The sequence below is a fragment of the Mastigoproctus giganteus genome, chromosome 2 (assembly GCF_048544385.1).
Source record: "Mastigoproctus giganteus isolate SK-2022 chromosome 2, ASM4854438v1, whole genome shotgun sequence".
Classification (NCBI taxonomy): Eukaryota; Metazoa; Arthropoda; class Arachnida; order Uropygi; family Thelyphonidae; genus Mastigoproctus; species Mastigoproctus giganteus.
Window position 1 is genome coordinate 217,420,173 of NC_143576.1, and position 24,683 is coordinate 217,444,855.

General features: G+C 38.9%; 1 protein-coding gene across 1 annotated transcript in view; it reads right to left on the minus strand.

Moving 5' to 3' along the window:
• Nucleotides 1–24,683, minus strand: part of LOC150090095 (putative carbonic anhydrase 3) — a 65,585-nt gene that overhangs the window by 31,165 nt on the left and 9,737 nt on the right. Inside the window, exons 2-3 of the mRNA XM_090390172.1 lie at nt 22,716–22,770; nt 12,698–12,782 (exon numbers count right to left, since the gene is read on the minus strand). Of these exons, the coding sequence (XP_090246298.1) occupies nt 12,698–12,782; nt 22,716–22,770 (140 nt within the window). The remainder of the gene's footprint in view (nt 1–12,697; nt 12,783–22,715; nt 22,771–24,683) is intronic.

A 24,683-nucleotide genomic window follows, 5' to 3' on the forward strand; every position in this document is an offset into this window, starting at 1 on the left:
CATGACGGTATGATGAAACAAATGGCCCTCAGTCCCCAGCAGCTTTCCCTCCCCCTCTTACAGCAGCGAGAGGATCAGAGTGGAAGCAGAGGGTGCTAAGAATCTCTGGGTATGACCAGGCTGCCATGCACGGAAACTTTACTTGACCTGTTACAACGTAAGATCGCTCATCGGTGAAGACAGGATATTAGGGCTGGAAAAGGAATTAGAAAATGTGAATTGGAACATAATCAGTTTGGCTGAAACAAGAAGAAGAAATGAATCACATATAAGTTTATCAAGTGAAAATCAGCTATACCCCAATGGAAACAGTGAAAGGAGTGAAGGTGGAGTTGGCTTTCTGGTCCATAAAGATATAAAAAACATTTTGGAATTCAAAGGTACATCACCAAAGGTGTCAAGACTAATACTCAGGATTTCTAAGAGGTACAAGCTAAAGATTATAATGATTTATGCACCAACATTGAGCCGTGATGACGAAGACATTGAAGAAATGTACACCAAAATTGAGAGTCTTCTAGATGAGCAGAAAACCCACTACACTATCATTATGAGGGACTTCAATGCTAAGTTTGGAAACAGACAAAACACACAGAAAGGGGAACTATACGAAATTTTGGAATAGGTGAAAGAAATGAAAGAGGTGAAAGACTTGTGGAATTTGCAGAATCTTAAGGATTGTCAGTAATGAACACTTTTTTCGAGGAAAGGGTGAACTGAAAGTGGACATGGAGGTCTCCAAATGGATTAACAACTAATGAAATCGACTTCATCCACACTAATTAGCATTAGTAGAGGCATTTGATGCAAGAAAGCAAGTTTATGCAGCATCAGCCAAAAAAAAATAAATAATAAATAAATAAATAAAAAATAACCACTTCCACTTCACCCCTCTGTTCATTCGAAATACCTGTCCAGCTGAGCCTAAACTTATTTAGGCTATCAACTTCCACTACAAGGGATGGAAGTCTGTTCCACCAACCAACCACCCGCTGGCTAAAAGCAAATTTCCTCACGTCTATCCTACATCTGTCTTTCCTCAATTTGAATTTATGCCCTCTCAGGTGATTTTTCTGAGCAAGAGGAAGAATCCCATCAGCATTGAGCATGCTCAAACCATTCAAGGCTTTATACACCTCAATCAGATCACCTCGCAGGTGCCTAGTCTCCAGACACTGTAATTTGCAAAACTTAAGCCTTTCTTCATAAGAGCACCCCTTTGTTCCATTCACCAATCTTGTTGCCCTTCTCTGTACTCGTTCCAGCATCCCTACATCCTTCTTGAAATGAGGCCTCCAGACCTGTATACAGTACTCTAGGTGTGGCCCGACCATTGCCTTATACAAGGCAATCACTTGTGGCCCGACCATTGCCTTATACAAGGCAATCACTTCCTTATCCCTGCTAGAAAAATTCCTATAGATCATCGACAACACACCATGAGCTACTCTTGCAGCCCGTCTGCACTGTTAGAAAACTTCATATCTGCCTGCACAACCACCCCAGGTCCCTTTCATTCTCTACCACTGTCAGTGTAGTACCACAGAGTTGATACGTTGCTCTGGGGTTGCTGTTTCCCATATGTAGTACTTTACATTTGTCAATATCAAACTTCATTTGCCACCTCTCAGCCCATCTGCTCAACATTTCCAGATCCTGTTGCAGTAGCATAGTGTCAGTAGTGTCCTTGACAACCCTGCCAACCTTCATATCGTCTGCAAACTTGGACATTAAGCTTGATATACCAACTTCAGTATCATTTATAAATTACAGAAAACAATAATGGTCCCAATACTGAACCCTGAGGAACTCCACCAATAACATTAGTCCATGATGAGCAGTGTCCATTGATTACCACTCTCTGTCTTCACCCCCTCAACCACCCCTTTATCCATAGCAGCAATTTGCCTCCAATGCCACACGGCTCAAATTTGTGCAGCAGTCTTCCATGTGCAACAGTATCAAAAGCCTATTAGCATTAGCATTAGTAGAGGCATATGATGCAAGAAAGCAAGCTTATTCAGCATCAGCCAAAAAAAAAAAAAAAAGCACAACCACTACTCCCATTTCACCCCTCCATTTGTTCGAAATACCTGTCCAGCTGAGCCTTAAATTTGTTTAGGCTATCAACTTCAACAACAAGTGATGGAAGTCTATTCCACAAACCAACTGCCCGCTGGCTAAAGGCAAATTACCGCACATCTATCCGAATCCGTCCTTCCTCAATTTGAATTTATGCCCTCTCAGGTGATTATTCTGAGCAAGAGGAAGAATCCCATCAGCATTGAGCATACTCAAGCGATTCAAAGCCTTATACACCTCTATCAGATCACCTCGCCGATGCCTAGTCTCCAGACTCTGTAATTTGCAAAACTTAAGCCTTTCTTCGTAAGAGCAACCCTTTGTTCCATTCACTAATCTTGTTGCCCTCCTCTGTACTCGTTCCAGCAGCTCTACATCCTTCTTGAAATGAGGTCTCCAGACCTGTATACAGTACTCTAGGTGTGGCCTGACCAATGCCTTATACAAGGGAATAATCACATCCCTATTCCTGCTAGAAAAATTCCTGTATATCATTGACAAGACACCATGAGCTACTCTTGCAGCTCGTCTGCACTGCTCAGAGAACTTCATATCTGCCTGCACAATTACCCCCAGGTCCTTTTCATTCTCTACCACTGTCAGTTTAGTACCACAGAGCTGATACGTTGATCTGGGGTTACTGTTTCCCATATGTAGTACTTTACATTTGTCAATGTTAAACTTCATTTGCCACCTCTCAGCCCATCTGCTCAACCTTTCCAGATCCTGTTGCAGCAGCATAGCATCAGTAGTGTCCTTAACAACCCTGCCAACCTTTGTATCATCTGCAAACTTGGATATTAAGCTTGATATACCATCATCTATATCATTAATAAATACAGAAAACAACAATGGACCCAACACTGAACCCTGAGGAACTCCACTAATAACATTAGTCCACGTTGAGCAGTGTCCATTGATTACCACTCTGTCTTCTGCCACTCAACCATCCCTTTATCTATAGCAGCAATTTGCCTCCAATGCCACACTGCTCCAATTTGTGCAGCAGTCTGCCATGCGCAACAGTATCAAAAGCCTTTCTAAGATCCAAATATATAATATCAAAGTTATTCCCTGCATCCAGTTCTTTTGTGACTACATCGTAGTATCCAATCAAATTGGTCAGACAAGACCTGCCCTTAACAAAACCATGCTGTGTCTGAGCTATAACTGAATTCTTGTCCAGATGATCCTGCAGTGCTTCTTTAACCAGTGCCTCCATTAATTTTCCTGGAACCGAAGTTAAACTAACAGGTCTATAATTACTTGTGTCAGCCTTTGATCCTCCTTTGTGAATTGGGGTTACATTTGCACATGTCCAGTCCATGGGTACCTCCCCTGAGTCCAAAGAAGCTCTCATAATTATGGCTAGGGGTTTGCTTACTTCCTTTGCTGCCTCCTTTAATATAACTGGATAGATCGCATCCACCCCGGGTGCCTTTTTTATGTTTATCCTCAACAATTTCTCCTCCACTTTCCTCTCAGTTATTAGAAAATCATCTAGCTCACTGCCAATGTTTACTTCACCTACGACATTCCCCTTCCTGAATAACTCTTCATGTGTGAATGTAGATGCAAAATACTCGTTTACCTTGTTAGCCACCTGAGCAGGATCCTCAACTGTTGAACCATCAACATCCAGTGGACCAATCTGATTCATCCCTTTCCTTCTTGAGTTTAAATAGGTAAAGAACTCTTTTCTGTTTTTCTTTGCATCCTTTGCCAAGGATTTCTCATAATCTGCCTTTGCCTGCCTAATCTCCTTTGTGACTTGGTTACAGACCAACTTATATCTATCATAGGCTTCCATGTCACCCATTAATTTGTATGTATCCCATGCATTTTTTTTCTCTGCCATCTGTCTCATTAGTTCATCTGGCAACCATTTAGGCCTGAACCTTTAGCAATATTTCTTGGTTGGTATGTAAAGCCTGGTAGCTTCCAAGATTAGTTCCTTGAATGCTTACCATTTTGAATTTGCTGTCGAGGGCCTCGTCAGCCTCGGGCTGACGAGGCTACTAGTGACGGTCGTGTTCAAAGCCGCTAAGTGGATTTTTCTTATTTATTGATTTGAAATTATTGTTTTTCTAAAACTGTTGATTTAAATTTAGTAGTATAACATGATTTTGTGATTTTTTGATTAATTTGGTGTATTTATTCTTTACTCGGCCTTGTAAAAGTATCGGTAAGGGTTTTCACGTGTTCGTAACTACCGTTCGTAACTACCGCTTTCCCGCCATTGTGATACCGTACTAGATATACCGTAGGTTATATACCGTACTAGATAGCGTTAGATGAACTTCGTTAGCAGTTAAATTGTACGTTTAAATAAATACATATAACGACTTAGATTACAAACGTAATATAATTAATAACATAACATAATTAATTAATAAATTAATAGAATCATGACTCAGACCAGAGCAGCAAAGCAAAAGGCTCAAGCTAATGGAAGTGCTGTGGCTCAGAGCAAAACTGAGGGGGGCAGTTGTCCTCTGACTGACAGCCTTATAAAATGCACTGTTTGCTTGATGTTTGCAGAGCAATCGGGTACGGGACATGATACTGCCAAGGGGGATGTCTGTGTGTGTGCGATGCAAGGAGTGTATCGATATCAGGCAACAACTCGGCGTTCTTGTGGGCCTATATGAGGGCTTGAAGGACAGGGTGGATGCCCTCGAAGAAACTAAATTGAGGGCCCATCAAGCTCTCAGCTGCCCACATCAACACCAGAGCTTGCACGTGGGCATCGCGTGACACAGAGACAACCCCTAAGGCAGAATGCGCTGGTCCCGAAGGAACTAGTAGTTGTTGGTGACTCTATTGTCAGGGAAACGGGGAACATGCTTTGTAAAAAAGATAGGTAGAACAGGACCAGGGTATGTCTGCCAGGGGCAAAGGTTGATGACGTTGTAGAGCGAATATCATCTTTTAAGGGCACAAAAGGTGATATAGTTGTACACGTTGGCACTAATAATATTAAGAGTAGGAGACCGGCAGAATTACTTAACAAGTACAGGTCACTGTTGAACAAAAGCCGAGAATTAGGGTTGAATTTGAAAGTGTCTGCAATTCTGCCCAGACACGATAGGAGGGAGTATATGATGAGAGCCTTGTCGATCAATTCGGCCCTGGAAAGATTGTGCAAGGCTCAAGGGGTAGAATTTTTTTCAGCCTGGACTGTACTTGTTAACAGGAGAGATTGCTTCTACAGGGATGGGATACACTTAAATAGAAAGGGTGCAAGAATATTTGCTGATGCTATCGAGGCAGTGTTAGGTGGGGTCAGAAAACCGCTAGCTTGGGGGGAGACAAAGACCAATAGATTGACAGTAGCCACTGGCAGAGGTGAAAGAGATTCTTGCACTGCTTCTATTAGAATGAGCAGAAGCCTGAAAAACAAGATGCATGGTATTTCAGAGACTGCTGGGAGCCATTACGGTAATAGTAAACACATGGGTTGTGTTAGGGTAGCTAAGAATAGAAACAGGTGCAGGTATACTCGCGTGTACACCAATGCTAGGAGTATAGTAAATAAATTTGATGAATTTGAGGTATTGCTCAAAACATCGAAGGCAGATATTGTTGGGATATCAGAGACGTGGTGTCACACAGAAATAAGGGATGCAGAACTGCAATTTGGGGAGTACAACTTCTACAGAAAGGATAGACAGGATAGGAAGGGGGGAGGGGTTATGCTATTAGTTAAGAAACACATAAAAACCAAGGAAGTGAAGCCAGTCGACATCGCTCGACAGTGCAGTGTGGAGTCAGTTTGGTGTGACATAAACATTGGGAGATCAAAATTGAGAGTAGGAGTATGCTATAGGCCTAATGACTCTGATGAGTATAATAAAGAACTGTACAGGGAAATAGAGTGAGCCAGTAAATCAGAGTGTCTTATAATGGGAGATTTTAATTTCCCAGATATTGACTGGAATTTGGGGGCTGGTTACTCACACACTAGCAGGGCTTTTGTGGATTTATTGGATGATTGTTTTCTACATCAGCATGTTCGGGAGGCAACTAGAGGGAGTAATACTCTTGATTTGATTATCAGCAGTGATTCTTCATGCATTAAGAATCTGCAGATAAACGAACCACTAGGTGGCAGTGATCACAGTGTGCTGAAGTGGGATTTACTCAAAGAGGTAACTACCATTAGGGGTAAAGGGAAGGGTTATTGCTTCCGTAAAGGCGACTACGATGGACTGAGACAGCATTTAAATTCTATACAGTGGGACCAACTGATGATGTTACCAACAGCAAATTCAAAATGGGAAGCATTCAAAGAACTTATCTTGGAAGCTACTAGGCTTTACATACCAACTAAGAAATATTGTTCAAGGTTTAGACCAAAATGGATGTCAGATGAACTAATGAGGCATATGGTAGAGAAGAAAAATGCATGGGATACATACAAATTAACACATGACACAGAAGCCTATGATAGATACAAGTTGATATGCAACCAAGTTACAAAGGAGGTTAGGCAGGCGAAGGCAGATTATGAGAAATCCTTGGCAAGGGATGCAAAGAAAAACAGCAAAGAGTTCTTTACTTATGTAAACTCTAGAAGGAAGGGGATGAATCAGATTGGTCCACTTGATATTGATGGGTCAAGTGTTGATGATCCTGCTCAGGTAGCTAACAAAATAAATGAATATTTTGCATCGACATTCACACATGAGGAGTTATTCAGCGAGGGGAATGCCAGAGGTGTATTCAACTCTAGCAGTAAGCTACAGAATCTTGAAATAACTGGGAGTAAAGTGGAGGAGAAACTGTTGAAGATAAACACAAGAAAGGCACCTGGGGTGGATGGGATCTATCCAGTTATATTAAAGGAGGCAGCAAAGGAAGTAAGCAAACCCTTAGCCATAATTATGAGAGCTTCCTTGGACTCAGGGGAGGTACCCATAGACTGGAAATGTGCAAATGTGACCCCAATTCACAAAGGAGGATCAAAGGCTGACACAAGTAATTATAGACCTGTGAGCTTAACTTCTGTTCCAGGAAAATTAATGGAGGCACTGGTTAAAGAAGCACTGCAGGATCATTTAGACAAGACTTCAGTTATAGCTCAGACACAGCATGGTTTTGTTAAGGGGAAGTCTTGCCTGACCAACTTGATTGGATACTATGATGCAGTCACAAAAGAACTGGATGCAGGGAATAACTTTGTTATTATATATTTGGATCTTAGAAAGGCTTTTGATACTGTTGCACATGGAAGACTGCTGCACAAAGTGGAGCAGTGTGGCATTGGAGGCAAATTGCTGCTGTGGATAATGGGATGGTTGAGTGGGAGAAGACAGAGAGTAATAATCAATGGACACAGCTCATCGTGGACTAATGTTATTAGTGGAGTCCCTCAGGGTTCAGGGTTGGGTCCATTATTATTTTCTGTATTTATAAATGATATTGACGATAGTATATCAAACTTAATGTCCAAGTTTGCATATGATACATAGGTAGGGAGGGTTGTTAAGGACACTACTGACGCTATGCTGCTGCAACAGGCTCTGGAAAGGTTGAGCAGATGGGCTGAGAGGTGGCAAATAAAGTTTTATATGGGAAACAGCAATCCCAGAGCAACGTATCAACTCTGTGGTACTACACTGACAGTAGTAGAGAATGAAAAGTACCTGGGGATAATTGTGCAGGCCGATATGAAGTTCTCTGAGCAGTGCAGATGGGCTGCAAGAGTAGCTCAAGGTGTCTTGTCAATGATATACAGGAATTATTCTAGAATTGGGAGGCCTTCCACAGTTGGCACGCTTGCAGTGGGTGGCCAACCAGTCTTATACCATACGTGCAGAAAATATAGAATACACATACAGCATATTAATGTCTCTTTCGAATTTTGTTCTTGATTTTAATACGATAATAAATTTTGACAAAAAAACTATTAATTTAATGACCTTGGTTCGGAGTTAGAGCTAATGGTGGTAAAGAAGAATAGTAATGCTCTACAAACTCGACTACGGTGCTGTAAAAATTTAGAAGCTTTGCCCACATCTCGCTCATATCTGTACCCTGCTAACAACTAAAATAAAGTTATGGACTTCATATGAAAAAAATAATAAGCCCTCTTGTGGAGTTCTGACCTAGTCTCTCATTATCATTAAAATAATATTAAATTCAAAATACGTTTTGAATTAAATTCAATATATTTTTTAGTTTCAGTGGCCAAATTAATAAGTTTCGTATTTATTTGTCCAAGTTTGCTTTGTAAAATAAACATACTTTGGAAAATAAACAAACAAATACAATAGAAAAACGCACAAAGTCTTTAAGAATAGGCCACTGTGATATTATTTTATCTTTTTATTACTCTGCCTACTTATGTTTCGAGCATACACTGCTGCAACAAGATCTAGAAAAGTTGAGCAGATGTGCTGAGAGGTGGTAAATGAAGTTTTACATTGACAAATGTAAAGTACTACATATGGGAAGCGGTAATCCCAGAGTTACGTATCAACTCTATTGTACCACACTGACAGTGGTAGAGAATGAAAAGAACCTGGGGGTAATTGTGCAGGCAGATATGAAGTTTTCTGAGCAGTGCAGACTGTCTGCAAGAGAGGCTCATGGTGTCTTGTCAATGATATACAGGAATTTTTCTAGCAGGGATAAGGAGGTGATTATTCCCTTGTATAAGGCAATGGTCAGGCCACAAGTTGAGTACTGTATACAGGTCTGGAGGCCTCATTTTAAGAAGGATGTAGAGCTTTTGGAATGAGTACAGAGAAGGGCAACAAGATTAGTGAATGGAACAAAGGGTTGCTCTTACAACGAAAGGCTTTGCAAATTACTGCAAAACATAATCTGGAGATTAGGCACCTGCGAGGTGATCTGATTGAGGTGTATAAAGCCTTTAATGGTTTGAGCATGCTCAATGCTGATGGGATTCTTCCTCTTGCTCCAAATAATGACCTGAGAGGGCTTAAATTCAGATTGAGGAAAGACAGATGTAGAATAGGTGTGCAGAAATTTGCCTTTACACAGCGGGTAGTTGGTTGGTGGAACAGACTTCCATCTCTTGTTGTGGAATTTGATAGCTTAAATAAATTTAAGGCTCAACTGGACAGGTATTTTGAACGAATGGAGGGGTGAAATGGAAGTGGTTTTTTTTTTTTTTTTTTGGCTGATGCTGCATAAGCTCGCTTTCTTGTATCATATGCCTCTACTAATGCTAATGCTAACTTAAGAACAAGTTTCAGCTTCTGCAGACTGCTCAGGACCAAGATATTGATGAGGAATATTACAACTTTCTGAAAGTGATAAAGCCCAAGAATCCTATAGGTAAAAAGAAATCCAAAGAAGAAAAAATTAGTCAAGAAACACTTGTCATGATGAACTGAAGGCGACAAATGAAGAGCAAAATAAACATTGACAAGGAGAAAATTGAGTATACTCAGTTATGCAAAGCCATTAGAAAGAGACTCAGAGAGGACCTAAGAAGATTTATCACAAGAAAAGTAGAACAAGCATTAAGGGAAAACAAAGGATTTAAATCAGCAGCCATGAGGAGTAATACAGAAAGACAAATGATACTGAAACTGAAGAATAGCAATGGTGTACTTATAAACAGAAGAGAAGGCATAATTCAAATAGCAGACGACTACTATATTGAATTATACAAGGAGCGAGGGAATGATGCCAGCAGTGGGGAAGATGGATTGCAAAGTAGCAATACATACAAGATACTTGATATTCTTCCTGATGCGGTAGAACATGCATTGAAGAAAATGAAGAATCAGAAAGCCCCTAGGGAAGATGAAGTTACTGTAGAGTTGTTAAAATTGGGAGGAAGAGACATAACACAAAAACTGGCAAGGCTCTTCACAAAGTGCATTAGAAAAGGTGTGATGCCTAAGCAGTGGAATAATGCAATCATAGTTTTGCTGCATAAGAAAGGAGATAAATCAGAGTTTGGAAATTTTAGACCAATAATCTTGTTATCCCACATCTACAAGTTGTTCACAAGAGTCATTACTAACAGATTAGAAAGAATACTTGGTGAGAATCCACCCAAAGAGCAAGCTGGCTTTAGGATAGGATTCTCAACTATGGATCACCTTCACATAATATCACAGCTAATGGAGAAAGCACCATTATGCCTGGCATTTGTGGATTATGAAAAGACATTTGACTCCATACAGCATAAGGCAATGTTTCGGGCACTGGAAGGACAATGTATAGATACTCTGTATATTATGATTTTGAAGAAAATACATGAGAACGCTACCTCCTTTATTAGACTAGACAAAGACAGTAGCAAATTTAAAATTGAGAAAGGAGTTCAACAAGGAGACACAATATCTCCGAAGTTGTTTACTGCTGCCCTTGAGGAAGCTTTCAGAAGATTAGAATGGTCACAGAAGTATTCAAGGATTCAGTAGATTTTGTTGCTAATAAACAAATCCTAATTCAAACACTGCCTAGATGCAATGGTTTCTCGTGGTCTGAAAGTGAAAATTTCTAAGAGCTGAGCATTGATGAAATTCGTGTCATCCTTAATTGAATATAGCACTGTGCATTTACTAGAAGTAGTAATAAAAGCAGAGGCATAACTATGCCAATTCAGCTAATGTGGTGCACTGGGGCCGACAACTGAAAGGGACTCACTGCCCTCCTGCTCGAAACAAAAAAAACTTTAATTAAGTAAAAATGCAAGTTTTTTAGTTATGTTTATGATAAAATTTACTATGTCTAAGAACAATAATTTTTTTCACACAAAGCATGTTTATTGTTAGCTAGCTGCACAGCACAAGTGAAACTGCAGTGAACAAAGGTGAAATGGTATTAGCATAGCTGCTGCTTCCAGGGCAATTGTTAAGGATTTGTTTTTAAAGCTTTTTTATTTTTACCAAAACAAATATTTTCAGGCAGGGCCTATCATTGGGGCCCACTTTTTCTAGTTATGACACTGAATAAAAGAAAAAAAAAAAAATATATATATATATTGTAATTAAATTAGAGGATTAGCATTAGTAGAGGCATACGATGCAAGAAAGCAAGCTTATGCAGCATCAGCCACAAAAATAAAAAAAAAACAAAAACCTTCCCATTTCACCCCTCCATACGTTACAAATTTCTGTCCAGCTCAGCCTTAAATTTATTTAGGCTATCAACTTCTATAACAAAAGATGGAAGTCGGTTCCACCAATCAACTACCCGCTGGCTAAAGGCAAATTTCTGCACATCTATTCTACAACTGTCTTTCCTAAATTTGAATTTGTGGCTCCTCAGGTTCTTAATCTGAGCAATAGGAAGAATCCCATCAGCATTCAGCTTGCTCAAGCCATTCAAGGCCTTATACACCTCAATCAGATCACCTCGCAGGTGCCTACTCTCTAGGCACTGCAATTTGCAGAACTTAAGCCTTTCTTGGTAAGAGCACCGCTTTGTTCCCCTCACCAATCTTTGTACTCGTTCTAGCAACTCTACATCTTTCCTAAAATGAGGCCTCCAGACCTGTACACAGTACTCTAGGTGTGGCCTGACCATTGCCTTGTATAATGGGATAATCACCTCCCTGTCCCTGCTAGTAAAATTCCTATATATCATTGACAAGACTCCATGACCTGCCCTGGCAGCCTCTCTGCACTGCTCAGCAAACTTCATATTCGACTGCACAATTACCCCCAAGTCTTTTTCACTTTCCACTTCCCCAAGTGTAGTACCACACAGTTGGTACATTTCTCTTCAGTTATTGCTACTCATATGCAGTACTTTGTATTTCTCAATGTTAAACTCCACTTGCCACTTCTCAACCCATTTGCCCAACTTATCTAGATCCAGTTGGAGTAGCATATGGTCTTTACTGTTGTTAACAACTCTACAACCCTACCAATCATCTGCAAACTTGGACTTGGACAACCTTCATCAATATCATTGATAAATATACAAAACAACAATGGGCCCAACGCCGAACCCTGGAGAACTCCACTAATAACATTTATTAACGAAGAGCAGTATCCATTGATTACCACTCTCTGTCATTTCCCACTTAACCATCCCTTTATGTCTTGTAGCAAATTACCATTAATGCCATATCTCTCCAACTTGTACAGCAGTCTTCCATGTGCAACAGTATCAAAAGCTTTCCTGAAATCCAAGTATATGATATCAAAATTATTTTTGGCATTCAGTTCCTTTGTGATCACATCATAGTATCCAATCAAATTTGTCAGACAAGACCTCCCTTTAACAAACCCATGTTGTGTCTTAACTATTACTGCAGTAGTCTAGATGATCCTGCAATGCTTCTTTAACCAGTGGTTCCATTATTTTCCCCGGAAGACAAGTTAAACTAAAAGGTCTATAGTTACTTGTGTCACCTTTTGAACCCCCTTTGTGAATTGATGATATCTTTGCACACCTCCAGTCCATGGGGATCTCACTTGAGTCTAAGAAAGCTCTCATAATTATGGCTAAGGGTTTGCTTACTTCCTTTGCTGCCTCCTTTAATATAACTGGATAGATCTCATCCACCCCAGGTGCCTTTTTTATGTTTAACTTCAACAATTTCTCCTCCACTTTTCTCTCAGTTATTACAAAATCAATTAGTTGTTCGATATTACAAAATCAATCAGGATTAGTTTACTTAAAGCAAAAAACAGCCATAAGGCTCCACTAGTTCGCTGACAGCAACAATGGCTGAGAGGGTCCAGAATACTAGGATTTTGCAGCTAAAAGTTAAAAGGTTTTTAAATTTATTTACACAACTATCTTTTATTCTTATACACAGGAATTAATCAAAATTTGGATATGCTCTAAGAATTAGTGAAGTAAGTGCCAAGCTTTGTGCCAAGCTTTGCCAAGCTTAGGTATTTCTGTGCCTCCTAGCCCACCCTTCCAACCATGTAGTATTAACATTAGTATTTGCCATATGGTGTAATACAGACCAGGCTTATTCTACACTGGCCAAAAAAAAAACCTCATATTGGTACAAATTCAGCTGACCTTCAAATTTTCACAAACTGTTAGCCTCAGAATAATACACAAATATTATTGCAAAAATAATGAGAAAGGAGTTCGACAATGAGACACAATATCTCCGAAGTTGTTTACTACTGCCATTGAGGAAGTTTTCAGAAGATTAGAATGGTCGCAAAAAGGAGTCAATATGAATGAAGAGTACCTAAACCATTTACAATTTGCAGATGACATTGTGGTCATAAGCCATGATCCCAAAGAATTAGAGGAAAATCTTAATCAGTTATGCAGAGTTAGTAAAGATTTTGGGCTAAAGATGAATATGGCTAAAACAAAAGTAATGATGAACAAGTATGCCACAGAAAGGACACATAATGATTGAAGGAGCAGTGATTGAAAAGGTGGAGTCATATACTTATCTGGGACAGGTCATTTAGCTGTAATAATTATAAATGGCTGAAGTCAAGAGAAGAATAAATTTTGGATGGATAGCATTCAGTAAATATAGTCACATGCTGAGGAGCAATATCCCAATTTGTCTGAAACGTAAAATAATGAACCAATGTATACTCCCCACCATGACTTATGGAAGTGAAACTTGGGCACTCACCAAAAGAATGGAAGTGAAGCTGAGAACTACACAGTGAAGAATGAAACAAATTATATTGGGAATCAGACTGTTAGATAAGAAGAGAAACACATGAATTAGGCAGCAAACTCAAATAAACATTCTTATCAAAACTAAAGAACTAAAATGGTCTTGGGCAGGACACATAGCTCGAAGACATGATGACAGATGGACTAAAAGAATAACAGAATGGTACCCAAGAGGAGCTAGAAGAAAACCTGGAAGAAAACGACGGAGATGGACAGATGAAATTCATGAGTTTGTGGGTAGTAAATGGATGGCCATTGCAAAAAACAGAAGGAACTGGAAAGTTGCTCATCCTGCAGTGGAATGATGATGGCTGATGATAATTATTGCAAAATGTGTGTCATCAATGGTAATTCATTTTTTTAGCATTTCAAAATTAAAAAAAACTAACAATAAAATAAATATATATATTTATTGGCAATTTATAACCAAGCATTATGAAGTATGATGCAGATGACAACTTTACTTTTGCTCTGATGGCATACACAACGGAGCATAAATCTAAACTGAAAAGGAAAGCTGCAACATGCAAAAAATTTTTTTCAGCCAGAAAGTGATTGTTGGAATACCAACTTCCATAACACTTGGTGTTATGGAAGTTGGTAGTCTAAATAAATTATTTAAAGAATGACTGCATAAATTATTAGAAGAAATGGGTAAATGAAATGGTTAAGTGTTTTTTTTTTTTTTTTGGCTAATACTGCATCAAATTGTTTCCTTGCATCATCTTGTCAATGTTAATAGTAATACTAATACCAAGTTACCTGATGATCCTGAATAAGACCAAGTGTCAAAGCCTACACTGCTTTCGCCTGTAAAAAATGAATTGAAAGTATTTAATCAATATATATAAATCACATGATTACTTAAATCTGAGGTAGTTAACCCAAAATAGGTTAAAAAATGCACAAATTTTAGCTGTTCCATACTCCTAGAATATGAGTATGGAATCTCATATACTAACTTGTATATGAGATATTCCAAGATAACATAAATTTTGAATGTTAAAATTTTAGCCTCTCTTTGCCAATTTTCATCAATGTTTCTATTTCGGCCCTTCAATTATATTAATGCCATGTGTGGTATTACGTTTACCTACATGATAAATCCAAAAATTAAAATAATTTCATGTGCCACTTAAAAAATTGCTTAAAACATTTTTATATGGTTTATTTTCAATTACCTATAACTTCAGAAATAGTTATTATGTTGTATTACAAACTTTACATTTAAACTATTTCAAAACCTTTCAAGTAAAACATTTTCAATTTTTACCTAAAAGAATCTACAGAACTCAAATTTTAAACCAGAAATAACTGGAGACTTCATCACTCTAATCCTTGACAGAAAAGTGTTAGCATTATCTCAATTTCCAGACCAGCCTACAACACTGCAGACCTCTACCTGGACGTTCGGAACCCCATGCCACCCAAAAATAAATTTAATGGACAATTTCAATGCCACTAAACTCTAACAAACGCTACCTTGATATGCATCCAAGTTCTACATATAAAATTTTATCTTCAAATCCAGTTAAGGATTATGTATTCACATATTAACTCAATTGCTATTAATATGTTTAATACTGTTGTTCTTTAAAATATGCACAATTTTTGTTTATTCCTACTGATAGCTACAAGGCCGTTATAGACTTATCTGTACCCTTGAAAATAAATGATTATTTATTATTACCACATGAGCTAGTGTATGATGGACAAAGTATAGCTAATTCACCAGAAATCATCAACTTTTGTTTGGTGGGAAGAGGTAGCAGATAATTTTCTTCATCCCACTAGTAGCCACACATGTCACAGAACTCTAACGGTATCCTTTAAAAAATAGTGAAAATAAATTAAGTGAGCTAAAATCTAGCCTTCTTGGTATCCATAATCCTTTATAATTCAGCTGCTTATGGAACAGACTTCAAAAAGCATGCCAAGGAGATGTGAAAGGTGTGAGCAGTTGCAGTGTCATGTTGGGATCATGTTTGAGTTTATCTGATGATAATATTTCTACAACTGCAATATTCTTTGCATAATATTTCTACAACTGCAATATTCTTGATAATATTTCTACAACTGCAATATACTCTCTGCTACAGTTAACTGCAAACTTAACTGTTGATTGTCTTATTAAAGAGAATAATGACAAAGTCTCTTTGTGAAACTGAAAATCAAACTTCAAATTTTCAGCACCACATAACATCTCATGAACGAAACCATGCTTAATTTTTCCAGGAAAAAAAATATGCAGTTCTTCAATCAGGAATTACATGTCTCATTAATAAATATCAGTACTATATATGGCCTCAGAAACTTGTATAACACTCTCACTTCATAGAGATATATGTATAATATTTTTTGGAGCACCAAATTTTTATGAGCAGAGTAAATATGCCACTCTGGGATGAAAATTTTAGAGACTTCTTCAAGATCTTGATCGCTGCAACATTAATGTCTATGAGTTTCTCTTCTATAAGTACTTTCGACTTTCCACTTTTGTGCAGGAGTGGATTGGCAGCTAAAAGGGGCTCCTCAACTTTTTTTTTTGAGCTGCAACTATCCCTCACCAATATGGGAGTTAAGAGCCTGGCAAATCCTTGCAAACAACAAAACTGTGAATATCAAATCATTAAAATGATATGAGACAAGTTGTAAGATACAAAAAGGCAATTTTTAAACAACAGGAAAAATTAGTAAATTATACCTATAAAACTGTGTTTGACTTACTAGTAATTAAAAAAAGACCATTTCACCAAACAGCCATATTCTTGGTATGATAGGAGATGGGATGATTTTTTTGATGGAAGAACTAGATATAGGGATAGGTAGTCCTGATACAGTGGAGGTAGAAGTCAGTTTCAGTAATTGTATGATTGAAAGATACTTATCTTTCTTTTCAGTTTCATTATAGAGTTCTTTACTCTTTATAAGGTAACACAGCTTTGAGTTTTGAACTTCCACAACATGCAAACTGCCCTGTTGCCACACACTTGCACCAAAAATTTACAGCAGAACAAGAACAATCATAATTTTTTCCATTTTTTTGTGAGAATATTTTTAATAAATTTAAGAATAACATAAGGTGCAGAATTTAAAATTTGTTTTATTTATATGTTCAGTAGGTCTTGCTGCTTAGAGCCTATGGGTGTGGTTGGGATGATCACTATCAGGAAATTTGCCTGTATTTCAGTGCCCAATCTGATCCTGCTCAATCTGATCCTGCTTTTATGTGAATTTCCAAAGAAACAGCTTTTTTTTAATTTTTCATACGGACATTTAATGGAAGAGTATTCATTACTATATTTCTCTGATACATAACTCCAATTACTAATGTAACCTTGTACAGCAGACTGTACACTATTCTTGTACTGAATGATCAGAAGCAGAAACTGAACATGAATTTATGAATAATAAGGATATATTATTAGCTGGTTATAAGACAAGAATTTCAATTTCAATTTAAAGTAAAAATTAAAAATGGCATAATTAACTAATGATGTTGCTTATTTGATAATTAAATTGTTTGGTTAGTTGAAGGGAGCACCTCTCAATTACCACCTGTCACATTTAGCAGCAATCTTCATACAAGGTACAAAAGTGTTTCATTCAAATATCATTAATTACAATTATTATTTTACCTAGGAAAATTAAAAAAAATTACCTCTTGATCCTGAATGGGAAGTGTCAAGTTGCACACTACTTTCATCTGTGAAAAAAAAATTTAATGTATTTAATCAATGGTTAATCAATATACAAAATTTAATATATAAATTTAATCAATATATAAAAACCAATGAAATTTAATTATTTAAAGTAAAAAGAGAAAAAAAATATAAAATAAACTATTTAAAAACAGCACTTGCCATCTAAAATAATCTCATAAAAAATTCATCATAAAAAATTACCTTTAAATTAATAAAAAACCTTGACATTTCAGCCTCTGTTCTGCAGAGAGAGGACATTTCAGCCTCTGTTCTGCAGAGAGAGGACATTTCAGCCTCTGTTCTGCAGAGAGAGATACTTTGGAATACCTGAACATCTTTATATCATAACAACTGTATGATGGTATGGGAGGTATCATTATGAATGGACTCACTTATGTACACATTTTAGAGAGGCATCTTGACTGCTTAAAGGCATAGGGACAAGATCCTAAAAGCATAGACTTTCCTGCAATATCACAGACCTGAATTAAGTTTCATGGGTGACACTTCTCTATTACAAGGGGCTGAACTGGTCAACAAATTCCTTCAATACAAGGATATTCTCCAGAAGGAATGGCCAGGCTTATTTCCTAACATGAATCCAAATGAGCATGCCTAGGATCCTTTACAAGAAGACAAATTGGAGGAAGTCAACCTTCCTAAAACCCTTCTGTAGTCTGTGCGGGTAGCACAGTGGTATCGTTACCGTCCTCCCCACACCGAGTGGAAAAGGCCTGGGTTCGAATCCCGTCAATGACACGAGGAACTTTAATGGGCTTTTTTTCACTCCGTGGCTGAGTTAGTTGGTCTCAGGCGTAGATAGCAAGGTTTTTATCCCCAGTTACTGGGGTTTTTTCATCCAGCAAAACAGGCAAATCAACCATAGAACATACGCAATTTACAGACACAAATACGGGTTAATGTATTTAATTACGGGTAATCCTAAAATAATAATAATAATAAACCCTTTTGTACTAAGCTTTTGTAAATGAGTGGGAGTCATTATTAAAAGGTATTACTGGTGCTGTACGCAGCATAAGAACCCATTATGAAAGGTGTTTTTGTCAGTCAAGAGGCGACCATACTTCCATTAAATTGCAGAATTATGTAGTAATGGTGATATACCTTCCATACCATGTGGGAAAGGCTTGGGTTTAAATTCTGTCTTGATGGGAAGAACTTTTATCGCACTTTCAGAACATGCCAAATTATTTTCAGAAACTGATCAAAGAATACATGAAATTAAAGGTGAAATACAGTAACACCACACATTCTTCGTATCCTTGGAGCTTAATGCACACGCCGCCAGTTAAACCAAACCAGTACTGGCTCCTCATTTTGGGTAGACATGATTTACGGTTTATGAGTCATGAACATAGATGCATATTTCTTTTCAACTCAATACACTATCATCAGATAGACTTGTCCCTTCTCAAAAATTCTAATTACTTCAACAATCCAGTTCCTTTCTCTAAATTATGAAATACACCGATGAGCCAAAACTTTATGACCAGCGAGTCGTTATCGAAGCAACTGCAGGTAAACTACGGCGTGCGCGGGTTGGGACACGGTATAAAAAACATCTGATACTGAGCTCCGTTAATCCGTGTTACTCTTGTTCTTAAGATGGGAAGGGCAGCGGACTTAAGCGAGTTTGACAAAGGCCAAATTGTAATGCCAGACGACTGGGTCAGAGCATATCCGAAACGACACGGCTGGTGGGATGCTTACGGTCAGCCGTGGTTAGTACCTACCGAAAGTGGTCCGAGGAGGGGAAACCCACGGATCGCCGGCGAGGTGTTGGACGACCACGGCTCATCGATGATCGAGGTGAGTGAAGACTCTCCCGGTTGGTACGTGGCAACAGAAGGGCGACTGTGGCGCAACTAGCCCGTAATTGGAATACTGGTGAACGGAAGTAATGTGTCACAACACACAGTACATCGAACCTTGCTGAAATGGGGCTGCGTAGCCGCAGACCGCTCCGAGTGCCCATGCTAACCGCATGGTTCACCAGTGACAGTGCCTAAAAGGCGCCTCCGTAGCCAGGTGGGAAGGAGCAGCAGTGCGTAGCACACGCTTCTTGATTAGACCGGGGTTCGAGCCCGTCACCACCAAATACGGAGGATGCGGAAAGGTTAGGGAATGACCACCGCATATTCCCGGAGCAATATGGCCATAGTTGCTAATGCTCCTAAAAACCAAACAACAACAGTGCCTAAAATGGGCACGCGAGCATCGAAACTGGATTGGAAGGTCGTCTGGTCTGATGAATTACGTTTCCTGTTGCACCATGTGGACGGCCGGGTACGTGTGCATCGTTTACCTGGGAAAGTGATGGCGCCTGGATGCACCGTGGGACGATAACAAGCCGGTGGCGGCGGTGTCATGCTTTGGGTGATATTCTGCTGGGATACCCTGGGTCAACATCCATGTGCCGGACACTCTGACGTCTACCATCTACCTAAAAATCATTGGTGACCAGGTACAACCTTTCATGGAAACGGTCTTCCCCTCTGGCGGTGCCGTCTTTCAGCTGAATAATGAGCCATGCCACACCGCCCGGATTGTTCGAGATTGGTTCGCGAAATATGAGGAAGACTTCCAGGTATTGCTCTGGCCTCCAAATTCCCCAGACATCAATCCCATCGAGCATCAGTGGTTTGTGTCGGAATAGCAACTCCGATCTGCAGAGTCTAAACCACGGACCTTACAGGATTTAAAGGATTTGCTGGTTATGTGTTTTTACCAGATACCACAAGTCACATTTAGAAATATTGTAGGATCCATGCCTCGCCGGGTACGAGCTGTTTTGGCTGCACGTGGAGGACCAACATCATATTAGGTAGCTGGTCATGTTTTGGCTCATTGGTGTAATCCATAAAAACTTTTAAAAATGAGTTGACTTATATTTACCATTCCCTCTCACTTACCACATTCCCCATATCATGATGCCATCTTCATTTGTACATAATCATGTTCCTGACGTACTTTTTAGCATGATCTTCACTGTCTTTTATCCTGTATAATGTGAAGCTTTGACAATAGTTTTCAGCAAGTAAAAAAAGAATCACTATGTTTTCCTAGCTCTGTTTTCCTAGTCTGTGTTATCGTTGTTAACCCTCTCCAGTAACAAGGTGGATATAATTACCATCCTCCTCACACCGTGTGAAAAAGGTATGGGTTCGAATCCATCAATGACGAGAGGAATTTTTATGGCTTTTATTACGATGTGGAAGGCGAGTGTTGCATGATTTTATCTCCCGGAACCCCGTTTATTTTTTATTTTATTTATTAATTTAATTTTATTTTTTTGTGTATAAAACAAGCAAATCGACTGCAGAACACATGAAATTTACAGACAATATACTAAAGTGCTTTTTGTGCTTAACGCGCTTTTGTCCTCATCGTGGTTTGTTGTTAGAAGTGGATGTGTCGCCAGTGAAAGTTTACTTGTGCTGAAATATAAAGTCCTTCATCAGTTGACTATGCAATTAGTTGGTTTATCATGGGTTCTAATCTGGGCCGAGCAAAAGGGCACTGGATGCAACATAACCGAGTCCTAACATGGAAGGCCCCCAAAACCTTTTTGAATGGTTATAATATAGCTATAATAAATGCTACTAAAACTAACTATGCCCCCAAGTCCGCAGGCGCCTCCGTAGCCAGGTGGGAAGGAGCAGCCAGTGCGTAGCACAAGCTTCTTGATTAGACCGGGGTTCGAGCCCGTCACCACCAAATACGGAGGATGCGGAAAGGTCAGGGAATGACCACCGCATATCCCTGAGCAATATGGCCTTAGTTGCTAATGCTCCTAAATAACAAACAAACAAACTTCCCCCAAGTACGCGAACAACATTGTATCATTTCTAGTTCTGCAGTTTCACCAGTAACTGCAAACTGTCTCTGTCGCAATACTCACCTGCTATGCCGGGAAACACCTCTATATCCTGCAACTAGAAAATAGTGCGCATTGGGGCTGATTTCAGGCGCTTCACATACCTCCATGACTTCAGCCACATTTACCTTAGGCTTTGTCTTTTACTGCTTCAATATTGTGATTTTTGTGGGGTCAGTGGCGAAACTACCACACCGCCAGCTTAGTCGGGGGGGGGGAGTTCGAGAACTTCGTGTGAAGCCCAAAATTTGTAGTTTCTTCACTATGCAGCCATAAACGACTTGTACATCCAGACGTAATATGTACAGGGCTCATTTCTAGGAATGTTTGTGCTTGTACTTGTATTAATGAAAGTATGCCACAAGGTTTAGTGGCATATTAATTCTTGTTTACGAAAAAAAGGTAACTGCAGAGACTAGATTTATGAATGTTGCTTGCTGATGTTTTCAAGATTAAATGTTTTATCAGTAGTGTCCTGATCTTACAGAACCTAGCGCAAAATTAAACTGATTTAACACCAGATTTAAAATATGGTTTATAAAATGCTTAATTAATCATTTTATAAACAAACTACTATTTATACTATTTTAGGTGAACATAATGAAAAAATAATGCTATATGGATTGCCATAATGTAAAGTGAATATCATACGGAAGTTATAGACTATTCAATACCCAACCTTATTAATAAGGTTCGTACCTAAAATAGATTAATTACTAGATTAGTTTTTAATTCAACATTTAAGAAAAATAATGCTATTTAATAAGGTTCGTGTTCCTATATTTCTTATTTATTTAACCCATTATAACTGGTTAAAAAAAACCCAGAGGTTTTACGTAAAGCTTGATTTGTGGTAGCAGTTGTCAGTAATGACAGTGATTGATAATACTTGTCAGTCGTAATCAATAGACAGAAACCAATGAGAGATTAACTTCATTCAGTGAGATTATCAAGCGATTAACCTATTGTATGGTTACCGGTTTCACTGTACCGCGTTGTCCAATACGTTGTGTAAAGGCTTAATTAAATATGAATGCACAAAAATACATTCAGTACCTTAAAGCCGAATGTGAGAATGACCTGAATAATTTTCATTATCAAACAATCTAGCAGTCACTTGTGCTACTATGGAAGAATATATGGAGCTTATATGGAAGAATACCCTCTATTGCATTTTTCTTTACGTAAATATCATTTGTTCCTAACGTCACTGTATTTTTTACTCCTGTTTATAAACGACAATGTGAATATAGTAGAGTTGTCGACACGAAAGTTTGTTCTAATCAATTATTCTCTGCTTTTATGTGTTGTTGAACACCCTTGAATTCCCCCTCGCCTCTTTGAAGGCCGAGACAAACAGTGTAACCACTTTATTAGGACCAATGAGATCTCTGCGTTGAAGTGTATATATGAAAATATTGACATACACAAGAGATCTCGATAAAATGTGGTGGTGAAGAAATAGGAAAAGAATCACAAGAGCTAAAAAAAATAAATAAAAATAAAGTATGATCATTAGAGTTGTTTAAGAGGTGCCAGTAGAATATTCCCAGCTGTAATTAACAGAGTTCCAAGAAATGAAGAATACTCCAAGGGCGTCCTGAGTGACAAAAGTTTAAGAACCACTGGTCTAGGGTAGAAGAACGGGGTGTGCTTCATGTGGAACACACTATTAATGTACACCGTGATCGGATGATAAGAAAATTAACTGATATCCTCAATACAGGAACCAACACAACCCATTTGGACTCGCATCATGTGGAGGTCTTTGAAAAGACTGGCGTATGACATTAGATTGTTGTCGTTATGGGGTTTTAGGCACATCGGCAACTAAAGCCGTATTGAGCCATATATATTGTCTGTAAACTGCGTGTGTTCTATGGTCGATTTGCCTGTTTGCTGGAGAGAAAACCTAAGTTTCCGGGAGAAAAAACTACGATACCTTCACTTCAGACCAACTAACTCAGCCATGTGAAAAAGGCCTATAAAAATTTCTTCCATCACTGACGGGATTAGAACTCTAGTCTTTTTCACCTCTTGTGGGGAGGACGGAAATTCAACTGTGCTACCAACCGGGGTAGCAGAGGGCATAGAATCGCCGTTCATCAAAAGCTTTAACGCAGTAAAGAGTGGACTCAGAAGGGATAAAGGAAGGTCATGTGATCTGAATCTCGCTTTACGCTCTGCCAAACTACCTTCTGTAGTGTGACAGAAATTTAATATGTAAGATCCCCATGAAGTACTGGATCTGCCTATTGTGTGCCAACAATACAAGCTGCTGGAGGTTTTGGTTTGGTTTGGTTTGGATTTTATTGGCGCATTAGCAACTAAGGCTATAATGCGCCAAGACCAGCTGCTGGGGGTACTACAATGGCAGAATATACAGGGTGATTCACTACCAGTGCGACAAACTTGCAGGAGGTGTAGGGGGCACAAAGACGAATCGGAATCACATAGCATTGCAGGGTCCGAAATGCCTTCGTCATGCGGTTGAGGACGTTGAACGGGAGGTAGCGTGAACAGCGATCCCGCTGGAAGTCAGCATTTGCGAACCGGTTCCCGAGGCAGTAGGATGGACGAGTATTCAAACGTTGGATTGGCTGACATGCACCTCGCGTATGGAGCTGCGGATTGTAACGGGCGCGCCGCTCTGCGCTTGTACCAGGAACGTTTCCCGCACCGGCGTGCTCCTTATCATACGATTTTCGCACGTGTGCACAGAAGGTTACGTGAGACTGGTTGTTTCACGAGAGGTACCATGAATCGAGAGCGAACGACGAGGCCGCCAGACAATGAGGAGAATGTCCTACGTCTTGCAGAAGGCAATCCGAGTATGAATACTCGAGCAGATAACGTCCGATCATTTCTGTCTCTGTCTCTCTCTCTCTCTCTCTCTCTCTCTCTCTCTCTCTATCGTGACATTAGGATATGTAACGTAAACATAGATAGGAAATAAATGGGAATATAGTTATGAAATTCAAAATAGCTATGGAACGTCAAAATATCTAATAAAAATAGGAATGAAAATAAGTAAAATCATAGTTATTATATTAAAATAATTTAATAAAAGTGTATAACATTATACGATTAGAGCAACGTACAGTATAGCTCAGTGCTAAGCTGATCTTTAAATAAGATACATGAAATATTAGTAAGAATTATACAAATCTCTGTAATGCGATAATTTGCTAATAAGCATTACCTGTCTGGATTAATTATTTTTGTAAACTGAGAGACTAAATAATAGTAAACAAAGATATATTTAGTGTTAAGCGTATGCTCTTCATTCTCTAGCCAAGTGTCTGTAACGAGATCACTATGAAAATAAACCGATTTCATTCAATTGCAAACCATTTTGTTCACTGCTGGTATGCTGTTCTTTCTGCCAGTCAAAA